The following is a 20,511-nucleotide window of genomic DNA, read 5'->3' as shown; positions in this document are numbered from 1 at the left end:
TACCGCTCCAATATCATCTGATATTAGCTGCCTCACATGTAGAGGATTTTGGTGATTATGAACTGGTTATGATTTCTCCCTGCACATAATGCTTTACTAGAGAATCTATATTTTCATGTATACTCACCTTTTGCTTAAAACTTAATTTTCCTTAGAGTAATTAGCCCAGTAAATATCTAAACATTTGAAGTTCGAAAAAATGTATTTTTTAAAAAGACTTTTCTGATAAAATTTAAAGATTTCAGGAATAGAAAAGCATTGATTTTCTAAGTGTGGAGGAGAAAACAGGTCTTGCTTAATCAAGCTTGCATACTATCTCCTTTTAGTAAGCTATAGAACATCACACTGTATAGTAGAGCTTAGTTTATTTCAAGCACCTGTGTACTGTTATCAAAAAATAAGCTGGGGGCCAGCAGGTGGCATGGTGGTTAAGGGTGCTAGACTCCACATGGCTGACTGTAGTTCAAGTCCTGGACCCAGTGGCTTGCTTTCTCTCTCTCTCTCTCTCATTCACTTTGGCCCTCTTTGGTCAAATTAAAATTAATTAATTAAGTTAAATAAAATAATTCTTTAAAAAAAGAATAAACTTTTATGAAAGCCCTATTAGACTTAAGACAATCACATCATGTTAAGAATAAGATAAAGCATAAATAATTTCTCAAACCTCTCATTATTGTACATATTTTAGTTGTTTTGTTGCACTTTTTAAATTTTCCTATAGGGCATGTGCACTTGCCAGAAACAGAGAGAGAGAGGGAAGAAACTGAAAAATCACCCACCCCAGAGGGATAGTCATGCTGCAATCCCTTCTCCTCCATTCTCCTCTCAGAATTTTGGGCATGTACCACACATACCTGGCATGATTTTCAAACTGCTGGGTCAGGAACTTAAACCATAGTCAGCCATGTGGGAATCCAGTGCCTTAGCCACAGTCACCTGCTGGCCCCAATAGATTTTAATTGTTTTACCAAAACGGCATTCTGTTATACTAGCTCTATTTAAAAGAAAAAAAAAATACCACAAAAATGTAGATTAAAAACTTAGTAGCTCTTAAAGAGAAAAAATAAAAACAGAATCCCATTTTTTGCTAGTGATGTAAAGGGAAAAATCATAGTAATAATTCTCGGGACAGTAAAAATAAGAAAAACTTATAAAAATTCGTGTTTCACAGAAGGTCTCAAGCTTTTGTTCACAGAATCTATTTACACTAAGAAAGCATAAATCACAAAAACTAAGTTATAACCTGTGACAACATTTTTTTTTTAACTTTCTTTTTATTGCAAGAAAGCATCCATGGTCACCCAAGATAGAGAAAGAAAGCACCCCACAGTGATGCTGCAATTCTTACTTTCATTTCTCCACCCAGTCGGGATTTTAAGTACATACACACATGTGCCCAGCATGTTTTTCAAGCTGATCAGGTAGGAATTCAAACCACAGAAGACCATCTGGGATCTGCCTCTTAATACACAGAACTTAACCGGTGCAGGGCTGGCCTTGAATTATTATTATAATTATTTTTTAATTGCCAGAGGGCACGTATACTCATAAGAGACAGACAAAGAGACAGAGAGGGGGATAAATGGTAATACTACAATCTCTTCTCCCTTTCTCCATCAGTCAGGACTTGGGAGCAAGCACACACATCCACATGGTGCTTTTTAGGCCACAGGGCTGAGATTTGTACTGTAGTCGGTTACACAGGATCCAGCTCCCTTAATCACAGCAGGCTACAGAACTGGCCCCGATATTATTTTCCAAAAGCTAAATTTTTTTATTGGTCTGTTTTACAAGATAGACTAAATTCTGTATTTGACTTTTAAAAACTTCAAAGGGATTAAAATACATGCTAAGCTAAAACTAGAAATATACAGGTCAAAATTTCACCAACTATGGGCCAGAGAAAACAGTCTTAACAACACAGGACAACAATAGCTCTGCAGTTCTGTTTTGCTTTACTTTAGGTATACTTTGGTTCACTATGCACTGAATCTTTTCAGAGGAATTCAGAATAAGCTATGTAGACAGATCAGAAAAAAAAATCAAAATACACAAAGTATTCCTTTCATCTAATGAATGTGCTGTGACTACAGAGTTGAGAAAGTAGTGATAAATAGAAAAAGTCTGATCAATACTGCTTCTTTTATTCAGAGTAAAGCGCATACAAGTATATACTAATATATACAGTGGGGAACCTCAGGTTAAGAACCTCTACTACTAAAGATGATAGAAATACGGGACCAGCAGTTAGCGTAATGGCTATGTCGCTGGACTCCCATGTAGTCAACTGCAGTTCGGTGGCTTAGACTCACGCCAGGCGCATGTGCGTGCGTGCCCAAGATCCCGAGGAGAATGGAGGAGAAGGGATTGCGGTGTGGCCATCCCCCCGGGGTGTGATTTCTTGCTTTCTGTCTCTCTGTCTCTCTCTTTCTGGTGAGTGCACGCACCCTATAGCAAAAACCTCTCCAAAAAAAAAAAAAAAAGATGATAGAAATAGAAAATCACCTATTTGGCAAACATCATCGCAATAATTTTTCCAAATGAGAATCATCAATGAATGGTAAACCCAGCAGGTAAGTGTCTGATAAAAAATCAGGTATATGTATAGAACCAAAACATCTCCCTATAAAATATTTATAAATGACAAAGTGAAAAAATAATACAACATTAAAGAAACCTGGTAGTTATGACCTTAACCAAGGGATCAAAGTTAATGTCACAGTACTGTAATGTATTAATTTCATGTATTAGACTTCTGAGATGATCCCCTGAGATGGGCACAAGGCTAAAACTACATACAGCCTAAATTGAGCTACATTCTGCAAAATAACTGGTCATGAACAAGAGACAAAGAGAGGCCTATAATTTTTTTTAATGATTCAGATTTGCACCTGTTCAAATGATGATGGAGAACTAATAGAGGTATATAAAAAAAGAATGTATAATTAATGAGATAAAACTAAGCAAGTTGCTACTTCATGTTGGAAATAGTCTGGTATATCTACTGAATGGGAAGGAGGTAGGGCCTGCAAGTTTACAACTGATATGTACCAGGCTCTTCCATTTATGTTACTTAATTTAATCTCATGAAGTACTCTGAAATATACAATGTTTTATCCAATTTTACAAGTGGGAGGAGGTTATACAGTTCAAAAACAGCTAAAATTTTAATCTGTCCTTAAATAAGAAGAATCAAGTAGAAGAAGGACTAAAAAGAGCTCAGTGAATGCAACTGGGAAGTTATTAGTAACCTCATAGAGTCTAATTTTTCTAGCATAGGGATTTGTTATTTGCCTATTTCAAGAAACAAAAACAAACTCATTACAAAACATTTCTACACATGAGACTCAGTCAACTTAAAGTACACATAACCTTGCAGCAGTGCAGTCTACCTTAAAGTCTTCCAAAGAGAACTGCAATCGCTTTTCCCCAAATTAACTTTGTTTTCGAAATCACCGTCAACTCAGTGAAAACACTAGAACTGAGCGGCAATGAAACTAGCTACCAACCTAAATTTATCTGGAAAGAGAGGCAGTTAACAGAAAAGATTCATTAGTCTTTTAATCAGCATAACCTACTATTGTACTATGAACCCTATGTGGCTTAATTAGAAACTCTAAAATTTCCTTTTTTGCTAAATTGTTTTCAAACTATAACAAATTCTAGTTTGTTTCTCTTGTTGGTTTTACTTGCAAAATTATGGTTTGTTCTAGAGGCGTTTTGTGTTTTTACCTGCAAAATGTTTACCACAATTCTTTCTTTCTCCTAACAAACACTAATGTAAGAAAAACCAATGAGGCAGAGATCCATTTCCGACAGGGCTTCTAAATGACACTAACACTCCTTTAATAATCCACTAGACATATTACCAGGCAAGTCCTAAAAGACAAAAGCAATAAGGGGAGACTTTAACTTTAAAAATGGGTAAAAAGAAAGATGAATAGTAAGAAAGGCAAATCAATAAAACAACAAAAAGGTATAATATATCTAGAAATTTAATGTGCGAACAAGAATCTTTAAAATGAAAGTAAGGGGTGAAAAAAAAACATTTACACATTAAACTAAACCCTGTTCATTTTTTGTGATTCTTTTTGTTTGTGCCAGAGGGCATGCATACTTGCCAGAGTGAGACAGAGAGACAGAGAGAGGGAGAAGGAGAACACATTCACCAATGGTGCGTGGTTATGCTACAATCCATTCTCTTCGATCTCTCCATCCTGTCAGGATTTGGGCACGCACATGCACACACGCACGCACGCATGCACATACACCCCTGGCATATTTTATGTCACTGAGTCAGGCAGTTGGTCATGTGGGATCCAGCTCCCTTAACCACAAGGCCACAAGGATGGTCCTTGAAGGATTTTTTTCAGAGCTTTTTCTTTGCTATGATCACATGTATTACTTTCCTATAGAAGAAAATTAGTTAACAAAAATTATTAAAAATTTCATGAAATTAAAAATATATAAGAAAAGTGGCACTTCGAATTAATGAAAATTCAGAATTTAGAAAAGAAACCCAAATGCATTAAAAAATTTAATGGTATATATAACATATATTATATATATGTAATTCCTAGATGATAGTTTTTACCTGCCAGAAGGTAAAAACTAAATTAATTGCATCTGTAATGTCTTTTTTATCAATAAAATTCATGATTGTATGACTTATAAATACAAAATATATTACAAATAAATACCAAAAACATAAAAAACATAAAAAGAGGATTACAAACACGAGTGGTATAACTTTTTAGAAAAAAAATAATTAATTTTTTAATTAGATTTTAAAACAATAGCATTCATAAATTTGTAATCCTTTCTTTGTATTATCTTCTTTGAATGCATTTGTACTATAAAGCATCCATTTTCATTGCCACTTACCTGGTGTAAAAATAAGCCAGGCACAGAAGGATAAATAATGCATGATCTCACATGTGGAAGCTAAAAAAAGTTGATCTCCCAGATGTAGAGAACAGAATAGTAGTTACTAGAAGCTGGGAAGGTTAGAAGAGAGGAGGGAGCTAAGAAAAATTGGTTGATGGAAACAAATTATAGCTAGATAGGAAGAATAAGTTTTGGAGTTCAAGAACACTGTAGGGTGACTACATATAACGATTTAATGTATATTTCAAAAGAGCTAGAAGGCAGGACTTTGAAAGCTCCCTACAGAAAGAAATGTTGAATGTATGAAATGATGCATATGCTAAACACCTTGATTTGATCATCAATCACTGTATAAAAGTATCAAAAAACCACAGTGTACTCCACAAGTATGTACAATTATTGTTTGTCAACTAAAAATAATTGGCTCAGCCTGAGTGGTGTAGTCAGCATACTGAACTTTAGGTAAAGCTAGAAGCCACATGGCTGACTGTGGGTTCAGATCCCCAACCTGGTGAACCTGAAACATGCACACGTGTACGTACAAGATTCTGACAAGCCAGGGGGAGGGGACCATGGTGTAGCCTTCCATTGTAAGGCTACTTCTTTCTTTTCTTTCTCTCCACCTTTCTGAAAAATGCACACATACTCTCTATTGTGAATTTTTTTTAAAAAAAGCTTTCAAAAAATAAAATTATTAACAAAAAGTTTAAAATTAAAAAATAAAAAGAATCACTCAAGATTTTTAACTTTCTCTTTAATTACCCTTTGGTTACATGGCTATAGATATCACACGTATGCAAATATAAATTTTAAAATGATGATAGGAATACTGACTAAAAGAAGAAAATCTTAAGATCTTCTTTGGTAACAAAATCTGAAATACTCAAATTATAAAACTAATACTCGGGACCAGCGGGTGGCGTGGTGGTTAAGGCGTTGGACACTGCCACATGGCCAACCGAGGTTCGAGTCCTGGACCTGGTGGCTTGCTTTCTCACTTCCTCTATCTCTCACTCTCACCCTCTGTCTCTCTCTGGTCAAATTACAAAATCAATGAATGAATAAATAAAAAAATAAAATAAATAGCTATTAAAAAAAAGAATACTATAATAGTTACTTAGTAACTATTTCAGTACTACCTTGCTTCCTAATTCTTCCTTAAAATAATCTATTAAATAATTAAAATACTTAAATCAGTATTGTCAAACTTTTTAAATATAATTGAATATTGTTGTAATAAGATAAAATTTAAAAATAAGCAACTGAATAAAGCAAGTCTTTTTTTTTTAAAGAGATTTTTGCCATAGGGTGTATGTACTTGCAGGAGAGAAAGAGATAGTGAAAGACAGAGACTGTGAGAAGAAAAGTGAGAAATCACCCCCCAGAGGGGATGGCCACATGGCAATCCCTTCTCCTCCATTCTCCTGGGATCCTGAGCACACATGCGCCCAGCATGAATTTCAAGACACCAGGTCTGGGACTTGAACCACAGTTGGCCATGTGGGAATCCAACGACATAACTACTATGCCATCTGCTGGTCCCCAAGATAGTCCATTAAGTAACATATTAACAATGTATTATACCATACTACAAATCTCAAACTTATTTGGAGGGGAAAACCATGATACAAGTTTTGTGCCCAGTACAGGTCTAAGTACCTTAAGCTCCCTGCATTGCTGCTATTTGCTCAGTACACTTAAGTGTGGAGGTATGACACTGATGTTTTCCTATTCTTTCACATCTGTTTCATGTCCCAAGCAGAATCTTTAAGTCTTCAAAACATGAGAATCCTTTTATGGCATACTACTTCAAAAATGGCTTACAACTGACTGTTAGTGTTTATGGAATAAAAATGGAGTCATTCAGTTAAATGATGCTGTTAAGTTTAGAAAAAAAGTTTATTTGTGGGACCAGCAGGTGGCGTGGTGGTTAAGGTGCTGGACACTCCGGCATGGCTAACCACGGTTCGAGTCCCGGACCTGGCAGCTTGCTTTCTCAATCTTTCTCTCTCTGTGTCTCTCTCTGGTCAAATTAAAATAAATGAATGAATAAATAAGTAATTATATTTTTTAAGAAAGTTCATTTGAAGAATGATAGTTATCTATGCCTTTATTTCTATGTGAACAGGATAGAATAAGCTTAATCATTTTTTGTAATATATATTTTCCATTAACTTTTTTATTATTATTTACACATTCAATTGCTATACATCATTTAGATTGCAAAGAGATTTTACTCAACATGATATATGCCACACACACCAGGTGAGTTGAGAATATTATACACAACATCATCAACAGGCAACAAACCATATCTGTGTCCCACAAATGTCTTCTCCATTTTTTTTCCGAATTTCCCTTCCTGCGCTCTTTGCTTAATTATTAACATGAGAGATTTAGGCAAGATATTTTGAGAATTTTCTATATAAATTGTTAAATAATTATAGTATGATTTTCTCCTAAAATCTCTAAAAAATAAAGGAACTGTATACATATATTTTTAATGTGGAATAACTAGTTGTAATCATTTCTCAAAGCAGAAATTAGACCAACTACTGTACTTCAAGCTACAGAACTTCCAGAGACCTAATTTTCTCAAATAGAAACCAGAAAAAAAATGCATAAGAACCTTTTGGGCCAGCTCTCTCATATCACAGTTTTAACAATCCAACACGTGGATATGAAGGATTTCAAGATAAAAGTACATGACCTAAAATATAAAACTAAGTCCCTGTTCTAGATTTGCTTCTGATTTGATGTAGGACTTTAGGCAAACAATTAATCTGGATGTCTGTGTCCTCATTTACTAAATGAGAATATCCTCAAGGGGTATTGTACAATGTGAAAATTCAAAAATCAAAGCAGTGCTGGGAAAAATTTAAAGCTACTGAACCTATTTAAAATAAAAATGATTATTAATACAGCCATTATTTAATGAAAATACATTTGAAAGAGCTTTAAATTTACTCAAAATAGCTACAGCATAAAAGTACTGAAGAAGCCACAGAAAAATTTTAAAAATCACATTTCAAGTTCTTCATCTCCAAATACTAGAACAGGATCAGACTGATTTTTGATTGTTCTACTACTTCCTTGCTATGGGTGACTTAGGTTAATCATTTCATCTCTCTGAGCCGCCATCTATTTCTAAAACTAGGTTCTTTATGGTGCTTTTCTCATAGACTTGTGTTGAAAATTCAATGAGATCACCTCTGCCACTTAGCAAAGCATAAAAAACAACCAGCTGTTGCTATGATTATGAATACTATCATCAGCTTTGGTTATTGTGGTCTTCCTACTCATCATCATCATTATCATCATTTTTTTAAAGGGAAGCTTACATAATATGGTAGAAAGAACCTAAGTTTTAGCTGTGGGCAGAGTCTGGTTCACACCTTACTTCATTATTTATTAGTTGCCTCTAAGTCCCAGTTACTTCATACGTAGGATGAGTAAATCATCTCTCTCCTATGGATGTTTTGAGGATTAAACTCAATGAATAAAGCACCTAGCTTTGGATCTCTCCATTACATAAATAACATATAATAGATCTCTATTCAGTTTCCTTTCATCTCAATTTTTTAATGAATTATTATTATATAAATCTGTCAAACAGTTAACACTGTAGGGTATATAAGAGTGATCTGGGTGCTGGCAGGTGGCGTTGTGGTTAAGGGTACTGGACTCTCATGTGGCTGATCATGGTTCAAGTTCCGGACCTGGCAGCTTGCTTTCTCTCTCTCTCTCTCTCTTTCTCTCTCTGGTCAAATTAAAATAAATAAATAAAGTTAAATAAAATAATTCTTTTTTAAAAATGTAAAGAGTGATCTGAGTATTATAGCAGCATAAGGAGCCAAGATCTGAGCTCTAACACTGAGGCCAGAGTAAACTTAGACAGCTCTTCTCCAACTGTTTAAGTGCTAATTAGGACAGAACAAGATAGCTGCACATGGTATGGTGCAAATACCAGAATTTAGTCACTCTCTATAACTTTGTTTCTATAAAGAGATGCTTTCTAAATTCCAAATACTTAATTTATAATTGAATTTCTGAAATATAACTTGGTAATTTCAACCCTAGTTACATGTGGAAAGTGGCTTCAGCATCCATGAATGAGAAGAGTTTTTTTTGAGTTTTCCCTTTGCTGAAGTAAATAAAGGAATGTAGACATGATAAAAATCTTATTTTCTGATAGCACCGTGGCCTTCAATTAAGAGTTATTTTTAATGACATATAACATTTAAGCAATGCATTTTTATAAAAAGCCTGCTTTTTCCTATCAGTAATGAGAGAGAAACATGAACGATCCAAAACAGGACACATTAGAAGATACATAATTAATGAAAGTGTATTTCTGTACTTCATATTATATATGCATTTTACATATTACAGAACGTAACAGTATCCTGACAAACAAATCAACAAGATTGAGAAATGTTGCTGGCTTAGAAAAAGTTAAAGAAAGTCCTTTAAACTTCTCCATCCTGGCTTTCTACTTCTCAAATTACCTCAGGGATAGAGTATCTCCTCTCAGCCAGGCAGAAAACCTAAATGTAATTTACTTCTATTTTATCTAATTTGTATTGGCTTATACTTGAGTAATGAAAGCAATTTTATATTGATTTAAAAGCCTTCTTCCTCAGCTCTTTGGAGTCAGATGACAATAAACAGAATTAATGATGAGAATGTCAACAAGTTCAGAAAAAAAAAATAAGGACAGTAAATAGATTTTTAAAAGGTTAGTATATCAATGATTTAGCCCCTTTTTCAGGGTATTTTATCTTCCGAGGCAAATAAAAGTTAATGTGGGAGCATTATTTTGGGTAATCTCCTTATTTTTCTAAAATGTCACAATTATTCTCAGATAAATTTTCCAATTTATTCTCCAACCAATTATTCTTTTTAAAAAGCTTAATTGGGCCAGCAGGTGGTGTGGTGGTTAAGGCACTGGGACACTCCCACATGGTGGACCACAGTTTGAGTCCTGGACCTGGTGGCTTGCTTTCTCACTTTCCTTCTTCCTATATGTCTCTTTCTCTGGTCAAATAAAAATTATTGAATGAATAGTAACATTAAATAAATAATTATTTTAAAAGAAAAACTTAATTTATAAACTACCTAGCAAAGCAATTTTACAAAAAATAATTAAAATATCTTCATAACAATAAATGGGTAAGGTATGGCAAATAATTAGATGGGCAAGAATAGAGTAAATTTTAACATTTTCTTGATAGGCTGCAACTTACTTAATGGTACTTTTCTTTTTCACATTATCCAGTTTACTGACACCTTACAGAAGCAATAGCAACGAACATGAGAAATGTACAGCCCTATTAATTTACCACGCATGGGGCTGGTAGACGGTGTGGAGGTTAAGCTGCTAGATCCCACATGGCCAGCTTCGTAGTACAAGTCCTGGACCTGGCAGTTTAAAAGTCACACCTGGCATGTTGTGTGCATGCCCAAAATCCCGAGAGCAGACTGGAGGGAAGGGGTTGCAGCATGGCCATCTCCCCTGAGGAATGATTTCTCATTTTCTCTTTCCTTCCCCCTCCCCACCAAGTGCATACATCCTATAATAACAACACAAAATAATAATGATTTTCCATGCAAACTAAAGCCTATTACTTTGGCAAATTATACAGAATACACGGAAATACTTGATATCGACAAGAATTATTGAGACGATCACTCATACTGCAATGATGAGAATAATTTGGTACACCTTTTCTGGAAAGCAACTTGGCAAAATATATGAAGACTCTTGAAAATGCCTAGATCTTTTGATTAGTATGATATTTCTAGGATTCAAGTCTAAAAGAGTTCATCAAAGATAGTAACAAGATAAATGTAGGCACAAATTTACCACGTGTCATTTATAATAATGAAACGTGAGAAAGAATCTGAATGACCAACAACATGGGAAGGTGGACAAAATGGGAACATAAAACAAGTAAGCTTATTTGATAAAATGTACAGAAATGAAAAATCATATTTCTGATCAATATCTAATTTCACAGAAAGATGTTCCTGATAAAATGCCAGTTTAAAAAAAAAAAAAAATTATTGGGCTAGCCAGCACATAGTAGTTAAGGTGGTTGCATCTCACATGGCCAAAGACACAGTTCAAGTCCTAAACTCAAGAGCCAGGCATGTGTGACCAAAATCCTAAGAGGAGAATGGAAACAAAGGGACTGCAATGTGGCCATACTCCCTGGAGGAGGGGTGCTTCCTCATTTTCTTCTCTTTCTCTCTCTCTCTCTCTCTCTCTCTGTTCTCTGGTGAGCATACATGCCCTATAGCAAAATTTAAAAAAATAAAATAAAACCTATTAACTTTTTATACATGGTACCTATATACAATTTTGCAACAATTATACATTATCTATGAAAAATAGATATACACATATGAACAGAAAGAAATACAGAAAATGTTCACACTATTGGTCTTGGAAGAGAACAAGACAACTAATTTTTAAATTCTTCCTATGCTCTTTAGCATTTAGCATTTACTATTATTCTTCTTTAGTATTTTAATTTCATCCCTCCCCATGCACTCCACAACTCCCTACCCCCCAAAACCATAAGCTCTATCATGACAGCGACTTCAAAATTTTTTGGATTTTGGTGGGGACTTTTTGTTCACTGCACCTAGATAGTATCTGTTACATACTGTTCATTCAATACCTATTTGTTAATCAATAAATATAAAAACAGGGACAACTCTATGGCAACGCATTAATATGTTGCTCAAGTGAAACTAGATTCCATATGGCAACCCTGATTCAAATCTCCAGCTCAGCTGACCTGAAACATCATGGACATGTACATGGCTAAGCAAGATCTGAGGGGCTGGAAGACTAGAGGAAGGGGCCGTGGCACGGCCAGATCCTGTCGAGGGTGCTTCTCACACTCTCTCTCACTCCTGTGTGTATATACATATGCTCTATTATAAATAGAAATTAAAAAAAAATACATATGTATATGCATTATACATGAGTATATATTATATATATGTGTGTATATATATATAAAGTGAGCATTTGACTTTCATAATCAGATAAAATAAATATTACTTTGAAAAGAAATACAAATTCTCTACTAAATATTAATATATTATTATTAACATAATTCTGGCCTTTAAAAGTAACAGTTAACTTTTTCCCCCTAGTTTTTGCTATAGGGTGTATGTGCTTGACAGAGAAACAAGAGAGAGAGAGAGAAAAGGGAAAGTGAGAAATCACCTACCAGGTGTAATGGCACACTGTAATCCCTTCTCCACTGTTTTCCTCTTGGGGTTTTGAGCATGCATACACAAGAGTCCAGCATGTTTTTCAAGCCAACAGATCCAGGACTTGAACTACATAGTCAGCCACGTGGGATCCAGCACCTAAACCTCCACACAACCTGCTGGCCCAGTAGCAGTTAACTTTTTATTTCTGTCTCTCCTTCCCTCTGTCTCATTCATAGAGGAAGTAAATAAACATTTTAAAAATAATTATTTAATTTTTATTTATTCATTCATTTATTTTAATGTGACCAGAGAGAGACACGGGGGGGGGGGGGGGGTGGGAACAAAAAAACAGCATACACTCAGCATGATTCTCAGGCCACTGGGTCCATGACTCAAACTGTGGTCAGCCATGTGGGAGTGTCCAAGTGGCCTTAACCACCATGCCACCTGCTGGTCCCATAAATAAACATTTTTAAAAACTCAATTTCTGAAAATCTAGCTGTTTTTAAAATAATAAGCACATAAAAATTCACTTTTGCTTCACTATTTGTATTGCGATAATCAAGTCAGTTGTGAAATCCATTTTAAGAATATGCTTTTGAACACATACTAGACCAAACAGAGCCAGTTCATTCACTGTCATTTAGATGCATATCCCTATCTCCTCTTCTCTACTAAGGCTACTGTCTCAATCCCTTTTAATTCCTTAACCTAGTTACTATCAGACCCCATCCCTCACTCTTAGCCTTTTTAAGTACAAAGAAGACAAATTTATTTTTAAATCCCTGTGTATATCTAAATAACATAGGAGCAGAAAGATAAGCAATTCAAATCAGTATGCTTAATTAAAAAATCCAGAATCTTACATTTTAATACTGTTGTAATCATGATATTCCAGATTGTTTGTCTGGTAGTCTAAACCCTCTAGTAAATTTTAAATGTATTACAATTTACGAATTATCAGACCGTATATTTTAGAAAACTAACCCAATATGAAATTTTAAAAAATTAAACATGCATGATCAAGTAACTTATTCACTACTCAAGCATCTTAGAGAAAAGTATAGTGGAAATGATCCTGTGGGGCTACTCTCTTCGGAGATCACTAAGTGAAGAAAGAAATTAAGATGAACTTGTTACCTTTCTTACCAAGTGAAAAATGCAAGTTGCTAACTCTAAAAATAAACACAAACTTTTGAATATAAATATATCTTTATCTTGTAGATAATGTGTGAATGATGTGGTTTGGACTACATATGATAAACTGAGAATCAAATTCAACAGAATAGAAATAGAAATCCAAGCTCCTATGTTTTTTTTTTTTTTTCATTTTTGCTAAAGAGCATGTATGCTTGTCAGAGAGAAACAGAGAGACCTAAAGAGAGAGGAAAAAGCACCCCCATGAGGAATAATCATACCACAATCCCTACCATCTCTCCCTCCTTTCTGGATTTTTACACACACATGCCTGATACATTTCTCAAGCCAGCAGGTCTGGGAATCCAAATGTGCAGTTGGCCATGTGGAATCAACTGCCTTAACCACCAAGCCATGAAGTCAGCCCCCAAGCTCATATTTCAAAAGACATGCATTGACAAAGAAAACATAGCAGGGATTCTTTAAATGTCTAATATGATGAATACAAGGATCTTGACTGAGAGAGAATTTTTCACCACAGGATTAGAAAAGAGAGAGAACATTTACTAATAATGAGTGTACCTTTTGACATTTATAGATAATACGTATGAGTACAAACTGCTCTTGAATAATTTCTCAGAAAAAATATATAATAGAATTATATGTGATAATTCTATTAATTGTTTTAAATCTTGACTACTGATCATTTTTAAATTTTAATTTACATTTTTATAATTTATTTAATTATTTTTAATTTTTGATTTGCCAGGAGGCATGTGTGCTCAACAGAGAGAGACAGACATAGAGAGGAAAAGCAAGAAAGCACTCCCAGGGGTCAGCAGGTGGCATGGTGGTTAAGGCACTAGACTGACAATGGCTGACAATGGTTCAAGTCCTGGACCTGGTGGCTTGCTTTCTAATTTTCTCTCTTTATCTCACTGGTGAGTACATATGCCCTATAACAAATGGAAAACTAACACTAACAACAAATAAATTTTAAAAAAATAAAAATAAATAAATAAAGCACTCTCCACAGGGAATGGTCACACCACAATCCCTTCTCCTTCATGTTGCCCTCCTTTCAGGATTTTGGGTGGGCCCACATACACATGTGTTAGGATGTTTCTTAAGCCACCAGGTCTGGGATTCCACCACACAGTCGGTCGATTATGCAAAATCTAGTAGCCTTAACCATCACACCTCTGGCTGCCCCCTCAACCTTTTAATTAGGAAGAATTCCTGCCTGTTTTGGTTTGATGACATTAACTGTACAGAGTCCAAGCTGTTGTCTTACAGACTATCTTACATTCTAGATTAGTCTAAATTGCCGATGTTAAACATTTTTGGCAAGAGTACTACACTCGTAGTGCAATCAACTCTTACTGAATCACATCAAAGTTCACATCATGTAGGGTACTCCCACTACTGGTGGTTCTGTTGGATGAGTTGGTTAAGGGAACACCAGATCTCTCCACTGTAAAAGTGTATTTTGCCCATTTATGATTAGAAGTAATCTATGAAGTGAACTTTGGCATCATGTAAATAAAATGGATTCTGTTAAAATGTATTTATGTGCTTTTTCCAAAAAGGATTACTTTTTAATTATGAAAAATCTGAACTTCTCGAATTTTCCCACAAGTGATGTCAAATCTGATCATCATCTTTTAAGAAGGCCACTGCCAAATCTCTCTAGTTTAAGTACAATTTCTTCACTTGTAATTAATTAATAATTCATGAGAACATGTAAATATACTATTTTCTAAAAAAACCTTCCATTTGGTGGCTTTTTTTATAATTACATTCTTTTGATTATACAGTAATACTGTGCCCATGGGTAAAGCTACAAATTTAAAGAATTATGACAGTCTATTCCCCACTTTATTATAGACTCCAACTCACACATCTGCAGATCTAAGTTCTGTTAACTTCCTCTTGTATAGTTTTTTGAAGTTTTCAATGTATTTGTGCATATATTTGCATTTCTTTTATCACAAATCATATTATCAAGATATATACTGTCTTACAACTTCATTTTTTCACTTACTGTGTATATATACATACACACACACACACACACACACACACACACATATACTTCCTATTAGTACATATAGATTCATCTCATACTTTTAATAGCTACAGAGAATTCTACTCACAGTTATTTATTTCATTTGTCTCTTAAATGTACATCATTACGTTATTTTTTAAGAGAGATTTTTGCTATAGGGCACATGTGCTTGTCAGAGAGAAAGAAAGACCGAAAGTGAGAAATTACCCCCCATGGGGAATGGTCACACCACAATCCCTTCCCCTCCATTCTCCTCTCGAGATTACTGGGCATGAACACACATGAGCCTGGCATGAGTTTTAAGCCACTGGGTATAGAAACTGAACTGCAGTTGACTATGTGGGAATCCAGTGACGTAACCATTATGCCATCTGCTGGTTTCCATCATTACCATTTTTATTTACAATTTTACATTACTTCAAACAATGCTACAGTAAACACCTCTGTACATAACTTGGTATATTTTGCATGAATACATTTGGAACAGAAATTGCTAGAAACATAATGCTAATGTGTGCATAATTTGTTTTCTTTCTTCAAACTTTCTTTTAAAATTACATTAATTTCTATTGCCATCAACAATGCTATTTCTTATCCTTTCTTTTTCATCAACACTTGACATTAGCAAATTCTTTAATCTTTGCTTTTTTTTTAAATTATTTATTTAATTTATTCATTCATTCATTTTAATTTGACCAGAGAGACAGAGAGATAAAGAGTGAGAAAGCAAGCTGCCAGGTCTGGATCTCGAACCATGGTCAGCCATGTGGGAATTTTAAGCACCTTAACCATCATGCCACCTGCTGGTACCTTTAATCTTTGTTAATATGAGAAGTGAAAGAAACATTAGTAGTTCGCTAATGTTTTAATTTTTATTTTTATAAACAAGAAGGTCAGGGATCTTCTTATGGTTTTATTAGATACTTGAAATAATTTTTTCCTATGAATTACTTACAGTCTATCCTTTTTTCTATAAAATATTTCTGAGAACAATATCTAATATTTTAAGTATATTTGCATTTTTAAAGTGTAACATGTTTGAAGAAATGTATAACAGCTTCATTATAATATTCATAAAATATTATCTTAATTAGTAATATGCACCTAAGATCACCCTTCTTTAAAAAAGCTGTAGATTCTGCTAGTATATACTTAACTTTACTACCTTCTATACACATTTACTTAATTGACCTTTACACTGAGAAATAATAAATGTGCTAAAGAATTTCCTATATTAAAATCTCCTAAATTCCTTTTTTTCTAAATCAAATTTCTGGGGCCAGCAGTTGGCTTGGAGGTTAAGGTAATGGATCCCACATGGCCAAGTCCTAGACCTAGAAGTCTGAAATTCATGCTGGGCATGGGTACATGACTGAGAGGAAACTTGAGGAGAAGTAGCATGGCCATCCCCCTTAGGGAAGATTTCTCACTTTTCCTATCTCTCTCTCTCTTTTCCTCTGGCAAGTATACATGTCCTATAGTTAAAAAAAAAAAAAAAATCACCAGACTAGTGAGAAGCTATTGAAATTAAGAACTAAACATATTAATCCCTAGCTGACACTTCAGAATCATTCATTGCATCCAGGATTTCTCATTCAGTACTAAACCAAGAAGATACTTCCAAAAAACAAGGAAAGTGAAAACCTAAATTAAATCCATTAAAGAGAAAATAGTATGTCTACCTTTCACTATTACATGAGCCACTCTCTTCCTACTTTAAAAATCAATACTGCATATCCCTGGAATAAATAGTCACAGACTAAAGTGTGGTAAGAACTTGCCTGATCAATGTAAAAAGCCGTGCCTGAGCGGATCTCTCGTCGTTGTTTGAGATCAGTTTCAGTGGTGTCCCTTGACAACGCAATGTATTCAACCTCCCGTTTGGTCAGCTCCTGTAGAGCAAAGAATGAATTTATTTCAAAAATAAAATCAAATTCCCAAAATATAGTTTTTAGCAAGTTATCTGACAATGCTACTCTTAGAAAAGAGCAGTTTAAATGTAATTCTGGATTAAAACCTTGGTCTTGACCCCAAATGGCCTTAAAAGATGTCTTCTGCTCTGGCTATGACTAAGCGTAGGCTCTTACATCTACTGACAACAGCACTCCCTGCAGTCTGCAGGGCAGCTTAGGCTCATATTGAGTTTTCATGTTTACTTCCACAACCTATGCTTGCATTGGCTCTTTTTCACAATTTAAGTTGGCGGTATTTTTTAAAGATACAGACTTCAAACAAATCAATTCACACTGCAGTTCTGAACCATCAAGCCTCCTATAATCCCCTAGCTACCCTCATCCCAACACATAAAAGCATTGCCAGAAACAAAATCTCACATATTGTGGCCTTTGAAATGAGCAAAGCAGAGATTAAACATCTGAAGATTAAAGAGTTTTTAGACCTGGGGTTCTCAGAAGCTGATCCTGCATTTTCAGACAAGACAATTTTGCCTTATATGTTGATAAAGTGAAGATAATACCACAGAGGCATTTTATATCTCACAACCTGGTTCTATACTTACATAAAACAAATAAAAGGGAAGGGTTAGTATAAGCTAGATTCTGATTGTCCACTTTATTTTTGTCATTTTTGTACCAGGTGATTTTTGAAGTACTAAGGTAGACTTGCCATTAAAATAAGAGTATATGAAATAGATTTCAGTAGTGTAGAAATCAATCCCTTAACACCAAATAACAGAAGTAGCTCTAAATAAAGTTTTTATCTTCATCCTAAAGAGAGATTTTTGCTATAAAGTGCATGCACTCACCAGAGAGACAGAGAGACTGAGAGACTGAAAGCAAGAAATCATCCGCCTGAGGGGATGGCCGCGCTTCAATCTCTGACATTCTCCTCTCGGGATTTGGGGCAGGCACACACACACACCAGGCATGAATTTAAGCCATGGGATTCGGGACTCAAACCACAGCTGACTACATGGGAGTCCAGCGACGTAACAATTTCGCCATCTGCTAGCATACTGTGATAGCTATCCTCTGATAGCGCTTTCTTGAATCATTTGAACAATGTTTATTAAGGCTTAGAATTCAGTAGAAAAGTCTCATAACTTTTTTTAGTTGGGTTGAGATTTGACATATCAATTCATTTAACAGCAGTTCTCAAGGAACAGCAAACACTTAAGAAGATACTATGTCAGAAAGAGAACACAATATGGGATTTGAAGTCCAACTCCACCATTTACTTGGTGGATAAAGCTTGAGTTAAGAATGAACTTGCTTTCTCATCTAGTTAAAAGGGGGTATAAGAGCATGGAATACATAAGACATGCTCTACAAACCTACGGTTTTCTTTAAAAACTAAATAACATCCATAAGTCAAGGAAATTGTTTGCCTTCAAACAAACAAACAAAAAAATTAATCTGAGATAATGAAATGTTTCCTGAGTAATAAAAAGCTATGTTTCATTTTGTAATCTCAGAGATATTAATTCTATATGCTACTCATTTCCAGAATTTTTCTTTCGTTCCTACTATTAATAAAAATGTATTTTTTCTGGTTATAGCAAAAATTCACTAAAGCTATGAAAGGCAAATGCACATTTGCTTTCCAAATAACTTATACCAAGATATTTTTAAACAAATCATTCCTTGAGGTTAGCATTTATTTCAAGTAATGACTAATTCTGATCATTTTATACATTCTTAATTTTAATTTATTTTATAAAAATACTTATCAAAGTTAAGACCCTTAGGAATTCGTAAGAACTGTATGCTCACCAAGTACTGCATAGCAATAGAACGGCGAAGTGGCCCAGGCGGTCCTATTAGAAAGACATCTTGCCCCAGGAGATCCTTCTGCATTATCCATCTTAGATGCTGAACTACAGACTGAGCCAGAGATTCTGAAACTTTGAGAAAAAAGAAGAGAAAGTTAAATGCAAATTATACTACTACTTACACTAGAAATCTCCAAATAGTGCAGACAGTGTAAGAGAGAGAGGGTGGGAGAGAGGGCATCATGGTGTATGTCCATGCTGTTTTACAACACAACCATTATTATACAACACAGAAATGGGACAAAGTTTGTGATATCACAAAGGGTCACATATCCCATACTTGAAAGCTCATTAAGTACATTTGAACAACCACCTGTGTCCCTAAAAGAACAAAAGCAATTTTCAAGGATGATTTAAAGAATGGTTATCATTCCTTTATCACAATTTTATAGCCCCGCCCTGTTCCAAAAGAGAGATATGGACAAATCATCGCAGATAATTAATGATATCATAGTCTTGAGAAGTTTGAAATATATATTACTGGGGGTCAGAAGGTGGCATGGAGGTTAAGGTGACTGGATCTCACACGACTAACTACATGGTTCAAGTTCTGGACCCAGTGGTTTGGAAAACATGATAGATGCATATGCACGTATACCCAAAATCCCAAGAGGAGAAATGGAAGATAAGGGATTGCAAAATGGCCATGCTCCCCCAGGGGGGGTGTCATTTTTCTTGCTTTCTCCCTTTCTCTCTCCCTATCTATTTCCCTCCAGTGAGTACACATGCCCTATAGCAAACTTAAGTCGAAAACGGGTTGTAAGATCTCCCAAACTTCACTTAGAAAAGTTGATGTATGCCTAGCAGGTAGGTAAAGAATGTCACTTCTTGATAAGCTCAAAAAGACTTTCAAGTACAGATAGCTAAAGGTACAGATAGTGAGTTCCTGACTTAGCTTAGTAGCCTTAGAAGGTTTTTAAAATATTTTCATCTGGGACCAGCAGTTAGCATAATGGCTATGTCACTGAACTCCCATGTAGCCAACCGCGGTCCGAGTACTGGACCCAGTGGCTTAAACACGCCAGGCGCGTGTGTGTGCGTGCCCAAGATCCCAAGAGGAGAATGGAGGAGAAGGGATTGGGGCGTGGCTATCCCCCCGGGGGTGATTTCTCGCTCTCTGTCTCTGTCTGTCTGGCGAGCACACACACCCTATAGCAAAAAAAAAAAAAAAAAAAAAAAAAAAAAACCCTCAAAAAAAAAAAAGTTTAATCTGAAGTTTCTTATAAAAGGTTCTGGGACCAGCAGTTAGCATAATGGCTATGTAGCTGGACTACTACGTAGTCGGTCGCGGTTCACATCCTGGACCCGGTGACTTAAAACTCACACCGGGCGCGTGTGCCTGCGTGCCCAAGATCCCGAGAGGAGAATGGAGGAGAAGGGATTGCAGCATGGCCAT

At 35.2% G+C, this 20,511-nt stretch overlaps 1 protein-coding gene across 1 annotated transcript in view; it reads right to left on the bottom strand.

Moving 5' to 3' along the window:
• The window catches only part of VWA8 (von Willebrand factor A domain containing 8), a gene marked incomplete at its 5' end in the record, with an annotated part of 402,506 nt that overhangs the window by 342,904 nt on the left and 39,091 nt on the right, over positions 1-20,511 (bottom strand). Inside the window, 2 exon segments of the mRNA XM_006155509.3 lie at positions 17,107-17,217; positions 19,057-19,187. Coding sequence (XP_006155571.2) covers positions 17,107-17,217; positions 19,057-19,187 — 242 coding nt within the window.

The sequence above is a fragment of the Tupaia chinensis genome, unplaced genomic scaffold (genome assembly GCF_000334495.1).
Source record: "Tupaia chinensis unplaced genomic scaffold, TupChi_1.0 Scaffold000458_2, whole genome shotgun sequence".
NCBI classification, from domain to species: domain Eukaryota; kingdom Metazoa; phylum Chordata; class Mammalia; order Scandentia; family Tupaiidae; genus Tupaia; species Tupaia belangeri.
Note: the sequence above shows the minus strand (reverse complement) of the source record. Positions and strands in the feature narration are given on the sequence as shown.